The 17,309-nt window shown below is 46.3% G+C and overlaps 1 protein-coding gene across 1 annotated transcript in view; it reads left to right on the top strand.

Annotated features, from left to right (window-relative positions):
• The window catches only part of IQGAP1 (IQ motif containing GTPase activating protein 1), a 108,367-nt gene that overhangs the window by 21,659 nt on the left and 69,399 nt on the right, over window positions 1-17,309 (top strand). The window contains exon 3 of the mRNA XM_054713172.1: window positions 16,289-16,445. Within this exon, the coding sequence (XP_054569147.1) occupies window positions 16,289-16,445 (157 nt within the window). The remainder of the gene's footprint in view (window positions 1-16,288; window positions 16,446-17,309) is intronic.

Genomic DNA, 17,309 nt, shown 5'->3' with positions numbered 1-17,309 from the left:
AGGAAACACATCTGAGGTGTGTAGGAACTCGTGAGCAGAAATGTGGAGACTGCAGCAGAGGAAGGGCTAGGTGGTCCCGTTGGCCTCTGGGCCGATCAGAGGTCCCTGCAGTTGGAGGCGGTGCTTGAAGGGGGACGTTGATCGTCTAGAACAAGGATGGAAGCTGTGTGGTGGGATTCTCCCACACCCACGGCCGGGCGTGGTTGGTCCACTCGTTGAGTTGGTTATTGCTGCAGGACTAGAGCATGCTGGGTGAGCAGGACCACGCTAATAGAGGCTCTATACATTCTGATGGATGAGGGATCATGGAAAGGAATGAGATGACGTAACACAGAAACAAGATTCAGATGTATTATAGATTTATTATCTATAATAAAAGCGTAATATGCAGAACGACTGTCCCGACGACCACGCTACGACACCCACTGGCGCCAGGCCAGCCAAGGCGGGTGTGATGCGATTGGTCTGGGGCGGGGCCGTCGCCCTAGGATCCGCCCTGCAGATGGAGGCCCAGGCCACCGACCAGCGGGCTGTGGGGTGATCCATCGATCGCGGGGCTCCCGGACTGGGAGAGGGCCTGCGACTGTGAGAGGGTGCACGCTGAGCTGAGGGATCCCCCCCCCCCCATCTGCCCGCCCAGTGCACTGGGCCTCTAGTAGAAACATAGAATCTCAGTTCAGTCTGTCAGCCTGTATAGTAATTCGTTCAACTGTTAACTTTGTGCCTACATTATTATTTTAAAATAGATTTTTATTGATTTCTGAGAGGAAGGGAGAGGGAGAGAGAGATAGAAACATCAATGATGAGAGAGAGAATCATTGATCGGCTGCCTCCTGCACACCCCACACTGGGGATCGAGCCTGCAACCTGGGCATGTGCCCTTGTCTGGAATCGAACCTGGGACCCTTCAGTCCACAGGCCAACTCTCTATCCACTGAGACAAACCGGCTAGGGCTGTGCCTACATTATTAAAAAATTCCTGGAAAATGGAAGAGGGGTTCAGTTGATCATGTGTGGTGTCAGGAACAGAACCAGGCAATGGAAATCTGCCTACTAGGAGGAGGAACTTTATAACAATAAGAAAATTCTTAAAAATGAAAGTCCCCAGAAGTGCTTTGGAAAAATCCATGTTGCAGGTTTTCAAGCATTAGACTGTATAACAGTGAGTGGAAGATTATGTTCTAACCCAAGTACTTTCTCTTGTTACTTAAAACAATTTTTATTTTCATTTCCTGTGTTATCCTTAAAAAGTATTTTTGCTTTGAATGGCTTGATAATATTCCATTACTCGTTCTCTATTTTTTTTTTTTCTTTTCTCTGACATGGGGCTAAAAAAGTTGGAGAAAACACTTTCAATGAAATGAAACGGGTAACACACAGTTCTGCGCCCCCCCCCTCCCCCCACATCGTTCAGGACCTCCTGGTGGAACTGGAGAAGATGTAAAAGTGTGACCCAGTCCTGCCCTTAGGGGGCTGATGGATTGACTGGGCAGACAGGGCATAGCCATTTGAAAAGTTACTCAGCATCAAAGGATGAAGGGTCTAACTGGTGCCCTAAGGCCGTGTATGGTTGCCAAGGAAACGGTGCAGTAAATGTGTGAGCGTTTAGATGAGGGAAGATGATTTTATGGCTGGGTTTGGCAGGATCAGCCGAAATGGTGTGGGTTCCTCCCCAGCCCGGGCCCTGGTCCAGGCACATGCAGAAGGCAACCAATCGAAGTGTCTCTCTCACATCGATGTTTCTCTCTCTTCTCTGTCTCTCCCCCTCCCTTCAGGAGGTCATGTGGGGGTTGTGGTGATGAAGAGGATCTCAGTATTGTGCCGCGGAGAGCTTAGGGGAATTTCTATTTCTTTTATTATTTGGTAACCATGGAGACCAGAAACAGTCTGCGTCATTCAGTAGTTATTTGTAGAGCACCATGCTGCAAAGGTAACTCGGAAGAGGGTTCCACCCTTATGTATTTAAATAACTGCATTCAGTGGTAAGGAGATACAGAGTGCCCCAGCAAAGGTGACAGGAAGTTTGGAGGAAAAAGAGATTATGTCCAGTGGTAGATCATGGAAGAGTTCATGGAGGAGGTGACTTTTTTTTTTTTTTTTTAATATCTTTTGTAGAGTTTTTTCTTTAAAAATTATTACCGAAACCGGTTTGGCTCAGTGGCTGGAGCGTCGGCCTGCGAACTGAAGGGTCCCAGGTTCGATTCCGGTCAAGGGCATGGACCTTGGTTGCGGGCACCTCCCCAGTAGGGGGTGTGCAGGAGGCGGCTGATCGATGTTTCTTTCTCATCGATGTTTCTGACTCTCTATCCCTCTCCTTTCCTCTCTGTAAAAATCAATAAAATATATTTTAAAAAAATTATTTTTTAAAAATCCTCTCCTGAGGACATTTTTCCATTGATTTTTAGAGAGAGTGGAAGGGAGGGGGAGAGACAGAGAGAGAGAAACATCGATGTGAGAGAGACACTTCGATTGGTTGCCTTCTGCATGTGCCTGGACCAGGGCCCGGGCTGGGGAGGAATCTGCAGCTGAGGTCTGTGCCCTTGACTGGAATTGAACCCAGGACTCTTCAGTCTGCAGGCCGACGCTCTATCCACTGAGCAAACCCAGCTAGGGTGAGGAGGTGACTTTTGAATTGTTTGAGATGGATGAGGCTGATCAAAACTTTTAGCCAAATATATATATATTTTTAATGTGTATATTTTTATTGCTTTCAGAGAGGAAGGGAGAGGGAGAGAGAGAGACAGAAACATCAATGATGGGAGAGAATCATTGATTGGCTGCCTCCTACACGTCCCCGACTGGGTATCGAGCCTGCAACCTGGGCATGTGCTGTGACCTCCTGGTTCATAGGTCAGTGCTCAACCACTGAGCCATGCCGGCTGGGCTTTAGCCAAATTGGATTATCAGTAGGCATCTCCATTTCCAGCTTCCCATTTGATAGCTTGATGACCTCTCTTTCCTCTACAAACTCTCACTTTTTCTCTCCCTAACAAATTTGCCCCATCTCATTTAACACACCATCTCGACCTCCTTCCCTGTAGCAGTGGGAGAATTATCTTTCTTCCGAAGACTTAGCCTTCCATCTAGTGGTCTGGATCCTCTCTTTTTTTTTTTTGTCTCCTCGGGTTCCTGCTCAGTATTAGTTTCTTCACTGTCATTTCCATATTTTCCTTCGAATGCTGCCCCACTTAAGACGCATTCCCTTAATACGAGGCCGCACTGCGATTACTGTCCCTTCCCTTTCCTTCAGGGAGAACTTGTCTGGACTGCCTCCACCCTCACTGCTTTACCTCGGGGCATGTGGGTGTGATTCACGAGCCTTCCTTTCCCCCCACTGAAATTTCTCTCGCTGATATCACCCATGACCTAATTGCTGTAGCCACTGGAAAGTTGCAGTACTTTCTTTCTTAATCTCAGCGGCATATGACCCTCTTGTCTGTTCCCTTCACGGAATGTTCCTCCTTTTCACTGGGGAGCTTTTTATACTTTTTGAATTTTGACCTGTGTGTGTGTGTGTGTATGTGTATATATATTTTAAAAATACATTTCTTTATTGATTTCATAGAGGAAGGGAGAGGGAGAGAGAGATAGATACATCAGTGATGAGAGAGAATCATTGATTGGCTGCCTCCTGCACACCCCCTACTGGGGATCGAGCCCGCAACCCAGGCATGTGCCCTTGGCCAGAATTGAACCTGGGACCCTTCAGTCCACAGGCTGATGCTCTATCCACTGAACCAAGCCGGCGAGGGCACGTATACATATATTGCCTAAGAAAATAAATTCAGGTAGCACCTCCTGCAGGAAGCCTACCTAGATACCCACTCTTGTTTCTATAGCACCCCCCACAATGTACCTTTATTGTAGCTTTTTAAAAAATTTCTTTTTTAAATATAAGCGCCTTATACTTTTCCTTAATGGACTGTTAGCCTCAGAGGTCAAGGGCCTTGTCTTTGATGAGTATCATCGTTTATCCCTCCTCCCGGTATGTTCTTACTAGTAACTAGACCTGAATATGAAATTTTTGACATAGCACTTGCTCTACAGGCTCTCCCTGTTCCCGTGGGCTCCAGCAGCTGCCAGTAGGCAGTGACACTCAGAGAATTGCTTTCGCAAAGAAATATGTACCTGTCTTTCATCTTGTGGAGGACTCCCCTGTTTCTTTTCTCCCATGCTGCTCACAACCAGCAGTGATTAGACTGCAGCTGCTGAGGCTTAGCTATCATCAAGGTTTAACTCAATTTGAAGATTAAACAATTTTAAATAAATATATACATATATATACATATATCGTATATAATCCTATATAATAAAAGGCTAACATGCAAATTGATGGAACGGAAGAACGACCGGTTGCTATGACATGCACTGACCACCAGGGGGCAGACGCTCAACACAGGAGCTGACCTCTGGTGGTCAGTGTGCTCCCACAGGGCAAGCGCTGCTCAGCCAGAAGCCGGGTTTAAATAGTAAAAAGTCGGCAGCGCTAAGGATGTCCGACTGCTGGCTTAGGCCCGCTCCCCATGGGACATCCCGCTCCCATCAGTCGGACATCCCCTGAGGGCTCCCGGACTGCGAGAGGGCGCAGGCCGAGCTGAGGGACACCCCCCTCCCCAACCAGTGCATGAATTTCGTGCACCAGGCCTCTACTATCCTATATAATAAAAGGGTAGTATGCCAATAGACCGAACGGCAGAACAACTGAACCACCAGTCAAAGCGTAATATGCTAATGATATGCTAAGGATGCTCAGCCACTCGCTATGACATGCACTGACCACCGGGGGGGCAGACAGTCAACCAGTCGACCAGTCTCTATGATGTGCACTGACCATCAGGGGGCAGATGCTCCGACCGGTAGGTTAGCTTGCTACTGGGGTCTGGCCAATCGGGACTGAGTGAGGTGGGCTGGACATGCCCTGGAGCCCTTCCACGGTCCCTCCCTGGCCTAATTGTGCACTGGTAGTGTCCCTCAGCCAGGCCTGTGCCCTCTCGCAATCCAGGACCCCTTGGGGAATGTCGGAGAGCTGGTTTCAGCCCAATCCCACAGGCCACTCCCCTTGGGAGGGCGTCAGACACGGGGCTCATGGCTGGTGAGTGCTGCTGTGGCAGTGCAAGCCTCTCCCAATCGGGATCGATTGGGCACGAGCCTATGGCAGGCACAGTGGGGTGCAAGCCCGTGGCAGGCACAGTAAGTGGGAGCGGCAGGTAGGAGCTGCAGGCGGCGTTGGACTGCAGGTTTTGGCCGGGTCCCTGCAGGCCACCCAGAGGGACCCCACCCGTGCACGAATTCATGCACCGGGCCTCTAGTGTACACACACACACACACACACACACACACACACACATTTCAGAGAGGAAGGGAGAGGGAGAGAGAGCTAGAAACATCAATGATGAGAGAGAATCATTGATCAGCTGCCTCCTGCACGCCCCCTAACTGGGGATTGAGCCAGCAACCTAGGAATTGAACCTGACTCATAGGTCAACACTCAACCACTGAGCAACACCGGCCGGGCTTGAAGATTTTTTTTGTCCTTTAAAAGATCCTTCTTGCTTCATGATAACGTGTTCAGGTAGAGCTGGGTGAATAGAGAGCTCAAACGTGGTAATATTTCATTTGGCTCTGCATCTGAAGGCCTGGTCTGGGACTAATAGCCCAGGGAACTTGTAAAAAGCTTCATTGAAATACAATTTACATGCCATAAAATTCTCCCATTTTTCATGTACAACTTAATGATTTTTGGTAAATTTACTGGGTGGTGCAACTATCATCATAGCCTAGTTTCCATCACCCCAGTGGACTCTTCAGAATGATAACAATTAGACGTTTAATTTTGGCAAGTAGACTTGACATACCATGTCACATTCAGAGAGTGAAATGATTTGCTTGGGGAAGGGTCTGCATTAGGCATCAAGAAACACAGATCTTAAATAAGCTAACTTAAGGAGAAAGTTTCCCTGTGGTGTCTCACTTATTACGATAGCTGTTCCGATTGGTGTGATTTATACTCAGAAGTTTCATTTAAAACAGATACCATCAGGATGTCTCATTCTGCTTACATGGCTTGGGAAAACAAGCCGATATCATTTCTTGCCTGGATCACTGAAGCTAGTACTTCCTCAGCTCTTACTGGTCCTTCCTCCTAACCCAGTGGTCTGCAAACCGCGGCTCGCGAGCCACATGCAGCTCTTCGGCCCCTTGAGTGTGGCTCTTCCACAAAATACCACGTACCCTAATTAAATGAATAACAATGTACCTACCTATATAGTTTACGTTAAAAAAATTTGGCTCTCAAAAGAAATTTCAATCGTTGTCCTGTTGATATTTGGCTCTGTGGACTAATGAGTTTGCCGACCACTGTCCTAACCCATACTGCTTGGAGTGATCCTTTAAATCAGACTCGATCATTTCATTCCTGTTTCAGATCCTTCAAAGGGTCTGCACATTCTCCTCCCTCCATATCCCTGCATCACACACACACACACACACACACACACACACACACACACACACAGAGTCCTCGGTGCCATTTTCCCTGGGAAACCAGCCCTAATCGCCCTCTCTCTCTCTCCATGTGACCAGGAATGCTTTACTGAATACTCCACATTCCTTTCTCTCAAGGCGTGTTCCTATCACACTGGATTGAAATCTCCAGGCTGTTCCCAGGGCCTAGATGGTGCTCAGATGGATTAGTGGCTTCCAGTCCTATTTGCGAGGAAAGATGGCCCAACTTGGGGGGGTGGGGGGTTAGCACCGAGTAACCCTGCCTGCGGGGCGTGGCGGCAGGGTGGTGCGCCTGGAGGAACCGAATGTCAGTGGTTTGGGGTGGTCAGTTCCGGCATTGGCAGGTTCCCCTTCCGTATTGCACAGAGCTGGGAAACCGCCGAAGTCATGTGCTCCGCGGAACTCGCTCCGCTGGTTTCCTCTGCACAGACCCCTCCTTCGCACCGATTCCGTCCTCCAGGTGCTCTGGGTCCGGACTTGTCTTAGGCTTACCGCAGTGGAGTTCCCCACGGAGTCATTTCTTTGTCTCCCCGAGTGACAGAACGGGTAGGGCCTGGGATAGCTGCTCCCTCTGACAATTGTAACCAGCGGGACCAGGCAGACAGGTATTATTACGCAAGTTCCTGGGCGTTCGACTCGAGGAGTAGGTTTTACCTCTGGGATCTGGCGAGCTCACACACATACTCGCAGACACACATACCCACATGCAGGGCTGTCGTCACTGAGAGCCTGCTGGTGCTTGTGTGCATTCACTCCGTTAATCTTGACGGTAATCTTACGAGAATTAGGTGCCGCCCCTAATCCTGTGTTGTAGACGGAAAACCGAAGCTCAGAGAGGTTGGCTGGCAGGCGGGCATTCTTGCTCATTCTCATTTCCTTCCCTCTTTTCTCAGAGAAGAAGTGGGCATGTTCCTTACCATAGCTGGCTGTGGGATCTTACTTTCTTTCCTTTATTTCTTGTGTCTTTAGTCCCTCCTTCACTTGTTCTTTTCTTGCAGGCTTCAAATTAGTCTTCTTCAATGCAGAGAGAGAGAGAGAGAGAGAGAGAGAGAGAGAGAGACTCTAAGACAGACACTCCTTACTTTGACATACCACCTCTTCAGACTAACTCTTTCTTTCCTTCTTAAACCTCTTGAAGTCAAGAAGTCTACATTTGCCCTAGCTCTGCATGCCTCATTTATTTGGCCTGTGTTAGCCTTTGAGTTTGACATGCGTGCCCCCCCGGTTGCGGGCTTGGTCCCCAGTAGGGGGCGTGCAGGAGGCAGCCGATCCATGATTCTCATCATTGATGTTTCTCTCTCTCTCTCTCTCCATTCCTCTCTGAAATCAATGAAAATAAAAAAGTGGAATCAAGGACATTTAAAAAAAATGAAGTCTACAGGTGCTATTCCCCACTGCGAGTTACTTTTCTGGTTAAGTAATCTGACTCCTTCGCCCCCCTTCTCTGAGACCCCCCCTCATTGCGGGTCACAGGTGGCATTCTCCCTCCCGTGCCGTGTCCTTTTCTCCGTGCCACCCGTCTCCCTACAGCATTTGAAGTTGGCCACCTCTTCCAGCTTCCTGGACAATTTTCCTTCCTTGATTGCTGTCATGGGATCCTCTCGTGGTTTTCATTTTATCATAGTGACGTTTCTTTCTGTGCATTTGCCTCTTAAAAGTCATTGCTTTCTTTCTTTAAAAAAATGCATGTTTATTGATTGTAGAGAGGAAGAGAAAGGGAGAGGGAGAGAGAAACAGAAACATCAATGATGAGCATCCTTGATCAGCTGCCTCCTGCACGCCCCCTACTGGGGATGGAGCCCACAGTCCTCGGACGCTCTGTCCACTGAGCCAACATGAATTTAGCATTCTGGCCTGCTTCTGCCGGGGTCCCCAGCCTTGTCTGATGGCATCATCGTTTCTTTAGTCATCCAGGCCGCAAGTCACCAAATCATCGTTTAAAAATAAAGCGATCTTTTCCCTTTTATAGAAGTTTCTGCCGGTTCACTATAGAGGGTACGTGTTGCCAGCTTTTCTCTGGAACTGTGTGAGAATGTGGGGTTTTCCCACATAAGGAATGGTAATAAGCTGCTATTCTTCTTTTTTTATCTTTGCCAGTCTGATAGCTGAAAACGGTGTTGTTGTTACTTTCATTTATTAATTCCTGACCATTTATTTTTGTTAATCCTCATTCGAGGATATTTCCCCCCATTGATATTCAGAGAGAGTGGAAGGGAGGGGTGTGAGAGAGACACACAGATTGGTTGCCTCCTCCCTCAGCCCTACCAGGGCTGGGGATCAAACCCAGGTACATGCCTTTGACCAGGAATTGAACCCAAGACCCTTTGGTCCACAGGCTGATGCTCTAACCACTGAGCACACCAGCCAAGGCACCGACCCTTTATAATCTTTGGTGAACTGCCTTTTTGTGTTTCTAACCCATTTTCCCTAGGAGAATATTTGTTATTTATTTCAAGCATTTAAAATGTATGTAGAATATGAAGATTATAGGAGATTATTCGTTCTTTGTTATATGTTACCAATTTGCCCTCCGGTTTATTTCTCCGTTTGATTTTTTAAAATATTTTTATTGATTTCAGAAAGGAGGGAGAGGGGAGAGTTAGGAACATCAATGATGAGAGAGAATCATCCATCAGCTGCCTCCCGCACGCCCCCCACTGGGGATTGAGCCAGCCACCCGGCATGTGCCCTTGACCGGAATCGAACCCGGGGACCCTTCAGTCCCCAGGCCGACGCTCTATGCACTGAGCCAAACCGGCTAGGGCCCATTTGTTTTTGTTTTTTAATTGACTTATAGACCTTTAACTGCTTTTTGTGTAGCCAGTTGTTTCCCTCCTCCTTTGTGATCTCTGCCTCCGTGGTTTTGTTTGGAAAAGCAATCGTCCAACCATTCATCTATATTTTTTGCTTCCTTTTTCATTTTTAAAATCTCGAATCCATTTGATGTTTCATGTCAGTAGCGGAATGTGAGGTCAGGGGGTAACTGTTTTTTTTTGTTCTTTCCCGGTCGTCAGTAAAGCCTTCACCTTCCCGGATGCCCTCCTCACCCCCACTCCCCGCCACCTAACAGATCCCAAGAGGCTCCCCGCCTCCTCTGTGATTAGTCACCTTTTCTCTTTCTGTTCCCATCATCACCCTCGTTAGCAACCTCATTCTCTCTCACCTGGACTCCTGACACAGTTGCCTAATATTTCTCTCTGGAATCTTGTCTTCCATGCTGTTGTCCTAGTTACTGTTCTAAAGTCTCAGATCTGACCAAGCCACTCCTTTTTATTAATGTATTATTAATTAAAATTTTTAAATTATAGTTGGCCAAGTCATTTTTTAAAAAAATATATATTTTATTGATTTTTTACAGAGAGGAAGGGAGAGGGATAGAGTTAGAAACATTGATGAGAGAGAAACATCGATCAGCTGCCTCCTGCACACCCCCCACTGGGGATGTGCCTGCAACCAAGGTACATGCCCTTGACCGGAATCGAACCTGGGATCCTTCAGTCCGCAGGCCGATGCTCTATCCACTGAGCCAAACCGGGCCTTTCTTTCTTTCTTTCTTTCTTTCTTTCTTTCTTTCTTTCTTTCTTTCTTTTTTAAATTTTTATTTATTGACTGATTTTAGAGCGAGCGAGAGGAACATGGATTTGTTGTTCCACTTATTTATGAACTCATTGGTTGATTCTTAACATGTGCCTTGACCGGGGATTGAACCCACAACCTTGGCGTAATGGGACCACGCTCTAACCAACTGAGCTATCTGGCCAAGGCACGGCCGAGTCATTCTTCCATTTGAAAAACGTTCATGGCTCCCATTGCCTGCAGATGAAACACCAGACTCCAGACATCTCCGCCTCCACCGGAGTCCTCCGGCATGATGCGCTGTCATTCCCTAAACATGCCATTTGTTTCCATGCCTTTGGGCCCTTTGCTTGTGCTGTTTCCTTTATCTTAAACATCTCCTTTCCCCATTGTTTACCTCTAAATACAGTTTATCTTAAACAAAGCCAGTTCAGCCCTCATCTCCTAGGGTAGCCAGTTAGTTGGTTAAGCATCTCTGTCCCAAGAGGGTGATCTCTTTTTTTAAAATATATTTTTATTGATTTTTTACAGAGAGGAAGGGAGAGAGATAGAGAGCTAGAAACATCGATGAGAGAGAAACATCGACCAGCTGCCTCCTGCACACCCCCTCACTGGGGATGTGCCCGCAACCAAGGTACATGCCCTTGACCGGAATCGAACCTGGGACCCTTCAGTCCGCAGGCCGACGCTCTATCCACCGAGCCAAACCGGTTTTGGCAAGGGGGGGGGGGTGATCTCTTTAAAGGTAAGGGCAGGTATTCAGCACATTTTATAAGCGTTGCACAGAGTGGTCCCTTAAAAATGTTTCCTGAATGCCCTAGCTGGTTTGGCTCAGTGGCTAGAGCACTGGCCTGCGGACTGAAGGGTCCCGGGTTCGATTCCCGGTCAAGGGCACATGCCTGGGTTGTGGGCTCGATCCCCAGTAGGGGGCGTGCAGGAGGCAGCCGGTCAGTGATTCTCTCTCTCTCCCTTCCTCTCTGAAATCAATAAGAATATATTTTAAAAAATGTTTCCTGAATGGATGTGAGTAGATTTGCTTTGGAAAATTGATTTAAAATATATATATAATCAAAGCTTTATAAAAGTAGTCTAAATATGAAAGGGATATAAGAATTATTTGTGAGAGCCCAAACCGGTTTGGCTCAGTGGATAGAGCGTCTGCCTGTGGACTGAAGGGTCCCAGGTTCGATTCCGGTCAAGGGCATGTACCTTGGTTGCGGGCACATCCCCAGCAGGGAGTGTGCAGGAGGCAGCTGATCGATGTTTCTCTTTCATCGATGTTTCTAACTCTCTATCCTCTCTCTCTCCCTTCCTCTCTGTAAAAAAATCAATAAAATATGTTAAAAAAATTATTTGTGAGAGCCCTGACTGTGTAGCTCAGGGGTCCTCAAACTTTTTAAACAGGGGGCCAGTTCACTGTCCCTCAGACCGTGGGAAGGCCGGACTATAGTTTAAAAAAAACTATGAACAAATTCCTATGCACACTGCACATATCTTATTTTGAAGTAAAAAAACAAAACGGCAACAACACCCGCATGTGGCCCGCGGGCCGTAGTTTGAGGACGCCTGGTGTAGCTCAGTTGACTAGAGGGTCATCCTGCTATGCCAAGGTTGCAAGTTCTAACCCCAGTCAGGGCCCATACAAGAATCAGCCAGTGAATGCATAACTAAGTGGAACAACAAATCGATGTTTCTCTCTCTCTCCCTCTCTCTCCCTTCCTCCCTTCCTCCCTTCCTCCCTTTCTCTTTCTCTCTCACAAATCAATCAATCAAAAAATAATTATTTATGAGAATTATTATGTAATTATAGGAAAGACAAGCTTTTATATGAGCACTCATTTTTCACACTCATTGTGTCTGCTTCCCCAGTGTTTAATATTTAACATGGTGCTTGATAGAGTAGGATGGTGAATGAGGTCATGGCTTGTGGCGTGGGATGCTTCAGGAAGTCCCGTTTCAGAACCTGAGCATTTGCTAGTGAGTGTTCAGTAGGTGGTAGCTGTCATTTTTTAAAGAGGCAATGTGTTGTAGCCATGGAGTTTAGGCTTTAGAAGCACACCAGCTTTGGTTCAAGAGTGAGCTTAGCCTGGCCAGCGTGGCTCCGTGGTTGAGCGTCAACCTATGAACCAGGAGGTCATGGTTCGATTCCTGGTCAGGGCACATGCCCGGGTTACAGGCTGGATCCCTAGTCGGGGGGAGTGCAAAAGGCAGCCGGTCAGTGATTCTCATCATTGATGTTTCTCTCTCTCTCTCTCTCTCTGAAATAAATAAAAATAAATTTTTTAAAAAAGAGTGAGCTTAGCCACTTACAAGCTCAGTACTTTGGGAGAGATTATTTTACTTTTAGGAGTGCATGGTTTCTGTATCAGGAAGATAAGAACAATATTACTACTTACCTTATGGCTTTTTGCAAGTATAAGTGAAGATAATTCATGCAAAGTATTTAGCTTAATATCTGCCATGTGGGGTTAGAGGTTATATTTTTAATGTTACTTGTATTGAAAATGAGCCACTGAGGAGGATAAAATGTTGAAAGTTTCTGTCCCCCCACCCTCCCCCTCATAGCAGGCGTCCTGCCCCGCTTCGCGCCTGCATATGCAAATTAACCTGCTATCTTTGTTGGGTTAATTTATATACTCACTCCTGATTGGCTGGTGGGCTTCGCGGAGGTACGGCCAATTTGCAAATTTCTCTTTTATTATAGATAGATAGATAGATTGATTGATTGAAATAGATTGATTTCTGAGAGGAAGGGAGAGGGAGAGGGAGATAGAAACATCAGTGATGAAAGAGAATTTTTGATCAGCTGCCTCCTGCACGCCCCTATTGGGGATTGAGCCCGAAACCTGGGCATGTGCCCTTGACTGGAATCGAACCCAGAACCCTTCAGTCTGCAGGCGGATGCTCTATCCACTGACCCAAACCGGCTAGGGCTGGTATTAATCTAGTAATCCCAGAGGAGAGGAAAGCCCACACAACTTTGGTAACTGGCTCTGATTCGAGGCAGAAACACTTCCCGTGCTGTTATTCATCGTCTTCCCTGTGTGTTCACCTTATTTTGAGAAGAAAAGTAATCTTTTCTTCATACTGTTACGTGGCCAAGAGCTGCTGCCGGCTTACACTGGAGTTGTTCTCGGGTGTCCCTGTTAATGAGAGCACAGGGTAGGCTGCCCCCTGAGGGCTGGGTTGCCAGGAGCTGTTTGCCGTGTCCTTTCAGCAGGAAAATATTAGAGGGATGGCTGTATGACGTTTGTCCTGAGACTACACCTGTTTTCCCTACCCATCACCTACACTGTTTTCCCCAGAGTCCTCTGGTCTCTAGGCTCCTCCTGAAGTAGAGTTTAGACTTGGTAACTGTTACAAATGGCTCTCTGATTTAGGTACTCCGGCATCTCTTCTGGAAAACTCATTTGTTTCCTGGTGCCTCCCCCCCACTCCGCCCCTCATCCCTGACATTTAAATTCTACCTGAAAGAGAAGTCAGAAGAGAAAATGATTATCGTTGAATTGAGGAAATGACCAGAAAAGTCTCTGGCCCATTCATATATGCAGGCGGTCTTTATTTAAGGGTCGACTATGGGGCAGACAATATGCTGGCTGCTTTAAGAGTGTAACAGATTTGAAAATGAGGTTGAGTGACTATTCCATAGAACTTGAGAAAAACGGGAAATTGTTGCTTTTCCTTATTATTTTTTTAAAATATATTTTTATTGCCGAAACCGGTTTGGCTCAGTGGATAGAGCGTCGGTCTGCGGACTGAAAGGTCCCAGGTTCGATTCCGGTCAAGGGCGTGTACCTTGGTTGCGGGCACATCCCCGGTGGGGAGTATGCAGGAGGCAGCTGATCGATGTTTCTCTCTCATCGATGTTTCTAGCTCTCTATCCCTTTCCCTTCCTCTCTGTGGAAAATCAATAAAATATATTTTTAAAAAATTATATATATATATATATTTTTTTTTATTGATTTCAGAAAGGAAGGGAGAGAGGGAGAGATAGAAACATCAATGATGAGAGGGAGTCATCTGTCTGCTGCCTCCTGCACGCCTCCGACTGGGGATCGAACCTGCAACCTGGGCATGTGCCCTGACCAGTCCACAGGCCGACATGCTGTCCACTGAGCCAAACTGGCTAGGGCTCCTTACTGTTTTTTAAAGATTCTGAGCAGTAGCTCCAGTTTGAAAAGATAAAATTAATGCAAGAAATGTTATTCTTAATTAGGAAAATAACAATTTGTAAAAGAATAATATGCCCAGCCTGGTGTAGCTCAAGAGGTCACCGGTTCGATTCCCGGTCAGGGCACATGCCCAGGTTGTGGGTTCGATCCCCAGTGGGGGACGTGCAGGAGGCAGCCGATCAATGATTCTCTCTCATCATTGATGTTTCTAGCTCTCTCCCCTTCTCCCTTCCTCTCTGAAATCAATAAAAATATATTAAAAAAAAAGAATAATATAAGCTCTATTTTATATATTTCAAGCAACTTTTATTAGAAATAATTATATAAAAACATAGATAAGTGGGATCATAAATACATGTACATGTTATTTGGCCTGTTTTTCTATTGGTATGTTAGTGTTTTCATGGATTTATGTGCCTGTGTGTATATAATATGGCATATTTAAATGTTTCTTACAATTTTATTTGCCTTTTAAACTAAATTTCTGTGCATCACTGCGCATTATAAGTGTTTCATTTTTATGTTCTACTTGGCAGTAAATTTAGGTTTTACTTTAGTCGGTTGTACCTTTGGATTTTTTTCTCATTGGCTTTTCAAGATTTATCACTAGTGAAACAGACCAGGCCACATCTAGTGTGTAGATGTTTAAAACCCCAGGTTGGTCAAGATTGTAGGGATAGCATCCGCTTGGTAAAATTTGAGTAGAATAGTTTTAAATTAGGGGTTTTAATCTGGAGGTAAACGAAATCTCTGAAATAAATAAATATATATACACTATAGGTCCGCACATTTTTTGGGGGGGCGGACCTATAGTGTTTCTTTTTTAAAAAATGTTTTTTTTATTGATTTCAGAGAGGAAGGGAGAGTGAGAGAGAGATAGAAACATCAATGATGAGAGAGAATCATTGACTGGCTGCCTCCTGCACGCCCCACACTGGGGATCGAGCCCACAACCCAGGCATGTGCCCTTGACCGGAATCAAACCCTGAACCCTTCAGTCCACAGGCCAACGCTCTATCCACTGAGCAAAATTGGCTAAGGTGTCACTGATTTTTGGGATCATATAGTGTTTCTTAGATGTTCAAAGGATTCTGTGACTCAAAAAAAAAAAAAGGTTTAAAATCATTGCTCTAAATGATTATTAGTTACATACCTTTCTGTTTGTAGAAAACATATGCTGATTTGTTTTATCTTGGGCTTCCCTGAAATCATGCGAGAAGTGTTCAAGGGACAAAATATAGTTTTCCTTCCGTCTTTACAACCTCTTCTCCCTCTCTGAAAAGCACCGAAGAATTCATTTTTACTGCTTTCATTAGAGGGACCTTCAGTGTTTTAGCCAAGATAAGTGACTATTTTGGCAACCCCAAACAACCATAAAACCTTAAACTTAGAAATTCACTGTGGGTTCTGAGTGCTAAAACCAGGAACTTCAGCAGTAAAACAGTGGAGATGGTGGCTCCAGTTACAAATGGTTTTTCGTAGGCGTTCCTTAAGGAGTAACCTAAGGACTGAGGGAACGGATCCCAGGTTCATGGGACAGTCAGGACCTGGCGGCCAGCTGGCTGTGCGGCCGGGAGAGGAAAGTAGGGTAGAGAAGAAGGTTGGCATTCATGCCCGAGCAGTTTTCCAAGTTCCCTGCCTCAGATCTGACTGGGCCAGGACAAAGTGTGTGAAATTGGATCTTTAAAAAAAAAAAAAAATTTTTTTTATAATTGATTTCAGATAGTCAGGGAGAGGGAGAGAGAGAGAAACATCAATGATGAGAAAGAATCATTGATCGGCTGCCTCCTGTACGCCCCACACAGGGGATCGAGCCCGCCACCCGGGCATGTGCCCTTGACCAGGAATCGAACCCGTGACCTCCTGGTGGATGCTCAACCACGGAGCCACGCCGGCCGGGCTGAAATTGGATCGTAAAGGAGTGTTGCTCATGTTCATCCTAAGCCTCTCCCAAGGAGAATGGAAATTAAACTGGAATCTTCTGAGGAACGCTTCCGTCCTCCCCGCCTTGTTCTCAAGTCCTCTCTCCTTTGCAGGTGGATGGAAGCATGCCTCGGCGAAGATCTGCCTCCCACCACAGAGCTGGAGGAGGGCCTCCGGAACGGGGTCTACCTCGCCAAACTGGGGAACTTCTTCTCTCCCAAAGTGGTGTCCCTGAAGAAGATCTACGACCGGGAGCAAACCAGATACAAGGTGAGTCCTCCCCGGCGTGGTGCGAGCGCGACCGTGAACTTGAGAGAGGTTAGCATACTTTCTCCTGTGTATGAGTTACTGAGAAGTGCGTTGACGTGTGTTTGTTCCAACAAAAGTGGAGAAAATAGTGCAAAGTCAAGATATAGTAGTAGAGGAACTTCAGCGGTTTGTATTTCTGATACGTTTCTTACGATGGTGGGTATCATCATGGTCCTTGATGAAAATTTTTATTTTTTTTTAATCCTCATCCAAGGATATTTTCCAGTGATTTTTAGAGAGAGTGGAAGACAGAGGGAAAGACAGAGAGAAATATTGATGTGAGAGAAACACATTGATTGGTGGCCTTCTGCACGTGCCCCGACCAGGGCCTGCAACCGAGGAATATGCCCTTGACCGGAATTGAACCCGGGACCCTTCGGTCCACAGGCCGACGCTCTATCCACTGAGCCAGACCGGCTAGGGCCTTGATGAATTTTTTTATTTCTTAGAAGGTAGCGGAAGTAACTAGGGAAACTACTTTAAATCTAACTTTAACCAAGTCCTGAGATTTGTTGGCAAATTAAAAGCAACTTGAGGGAAAAAAGATCAACCTGTGATATTAGAGTTCAAGGTAAATTGGATTGGAAAGCGATCCAATTTCAGGAAATGGAGGTAAGTGAAAGGGTTTGATTCCTGTGGCCCACGGCCCTGAGAAAGAAGACTGCTTAGTTCAGTTGACAAGGACCAACATTAGTCGTCTAAGAGCTTCGGTGGGGAGCTTTCCTGAGAGCTCTTATTTGAAATAAGGATGCAGATAAGATAGTGGAAGATTGCAAAACCAACAGCGAATGGAAGAGCAGTTGACTGTAATTATGAGCTAAGGAT

Source organism: Eptesicus fuscus, chromosome 25 (assembly GCF_027574615.1).
Source record: "Eptesicus fuscus isolate TK198812 chromosome 25, DD_ASM_mEF_20220401, whole genome shotgun sequence".
Lineage (NCBI taxonomy): Eukaryota > Metazoa > Chordata > Mammalia > Chiroptera > Vespertilionidae > Eptesicus > Eptesicus fuscus.
This window is presented reverse-complemented; position numbering and strand designations above follow the sequence as displayed.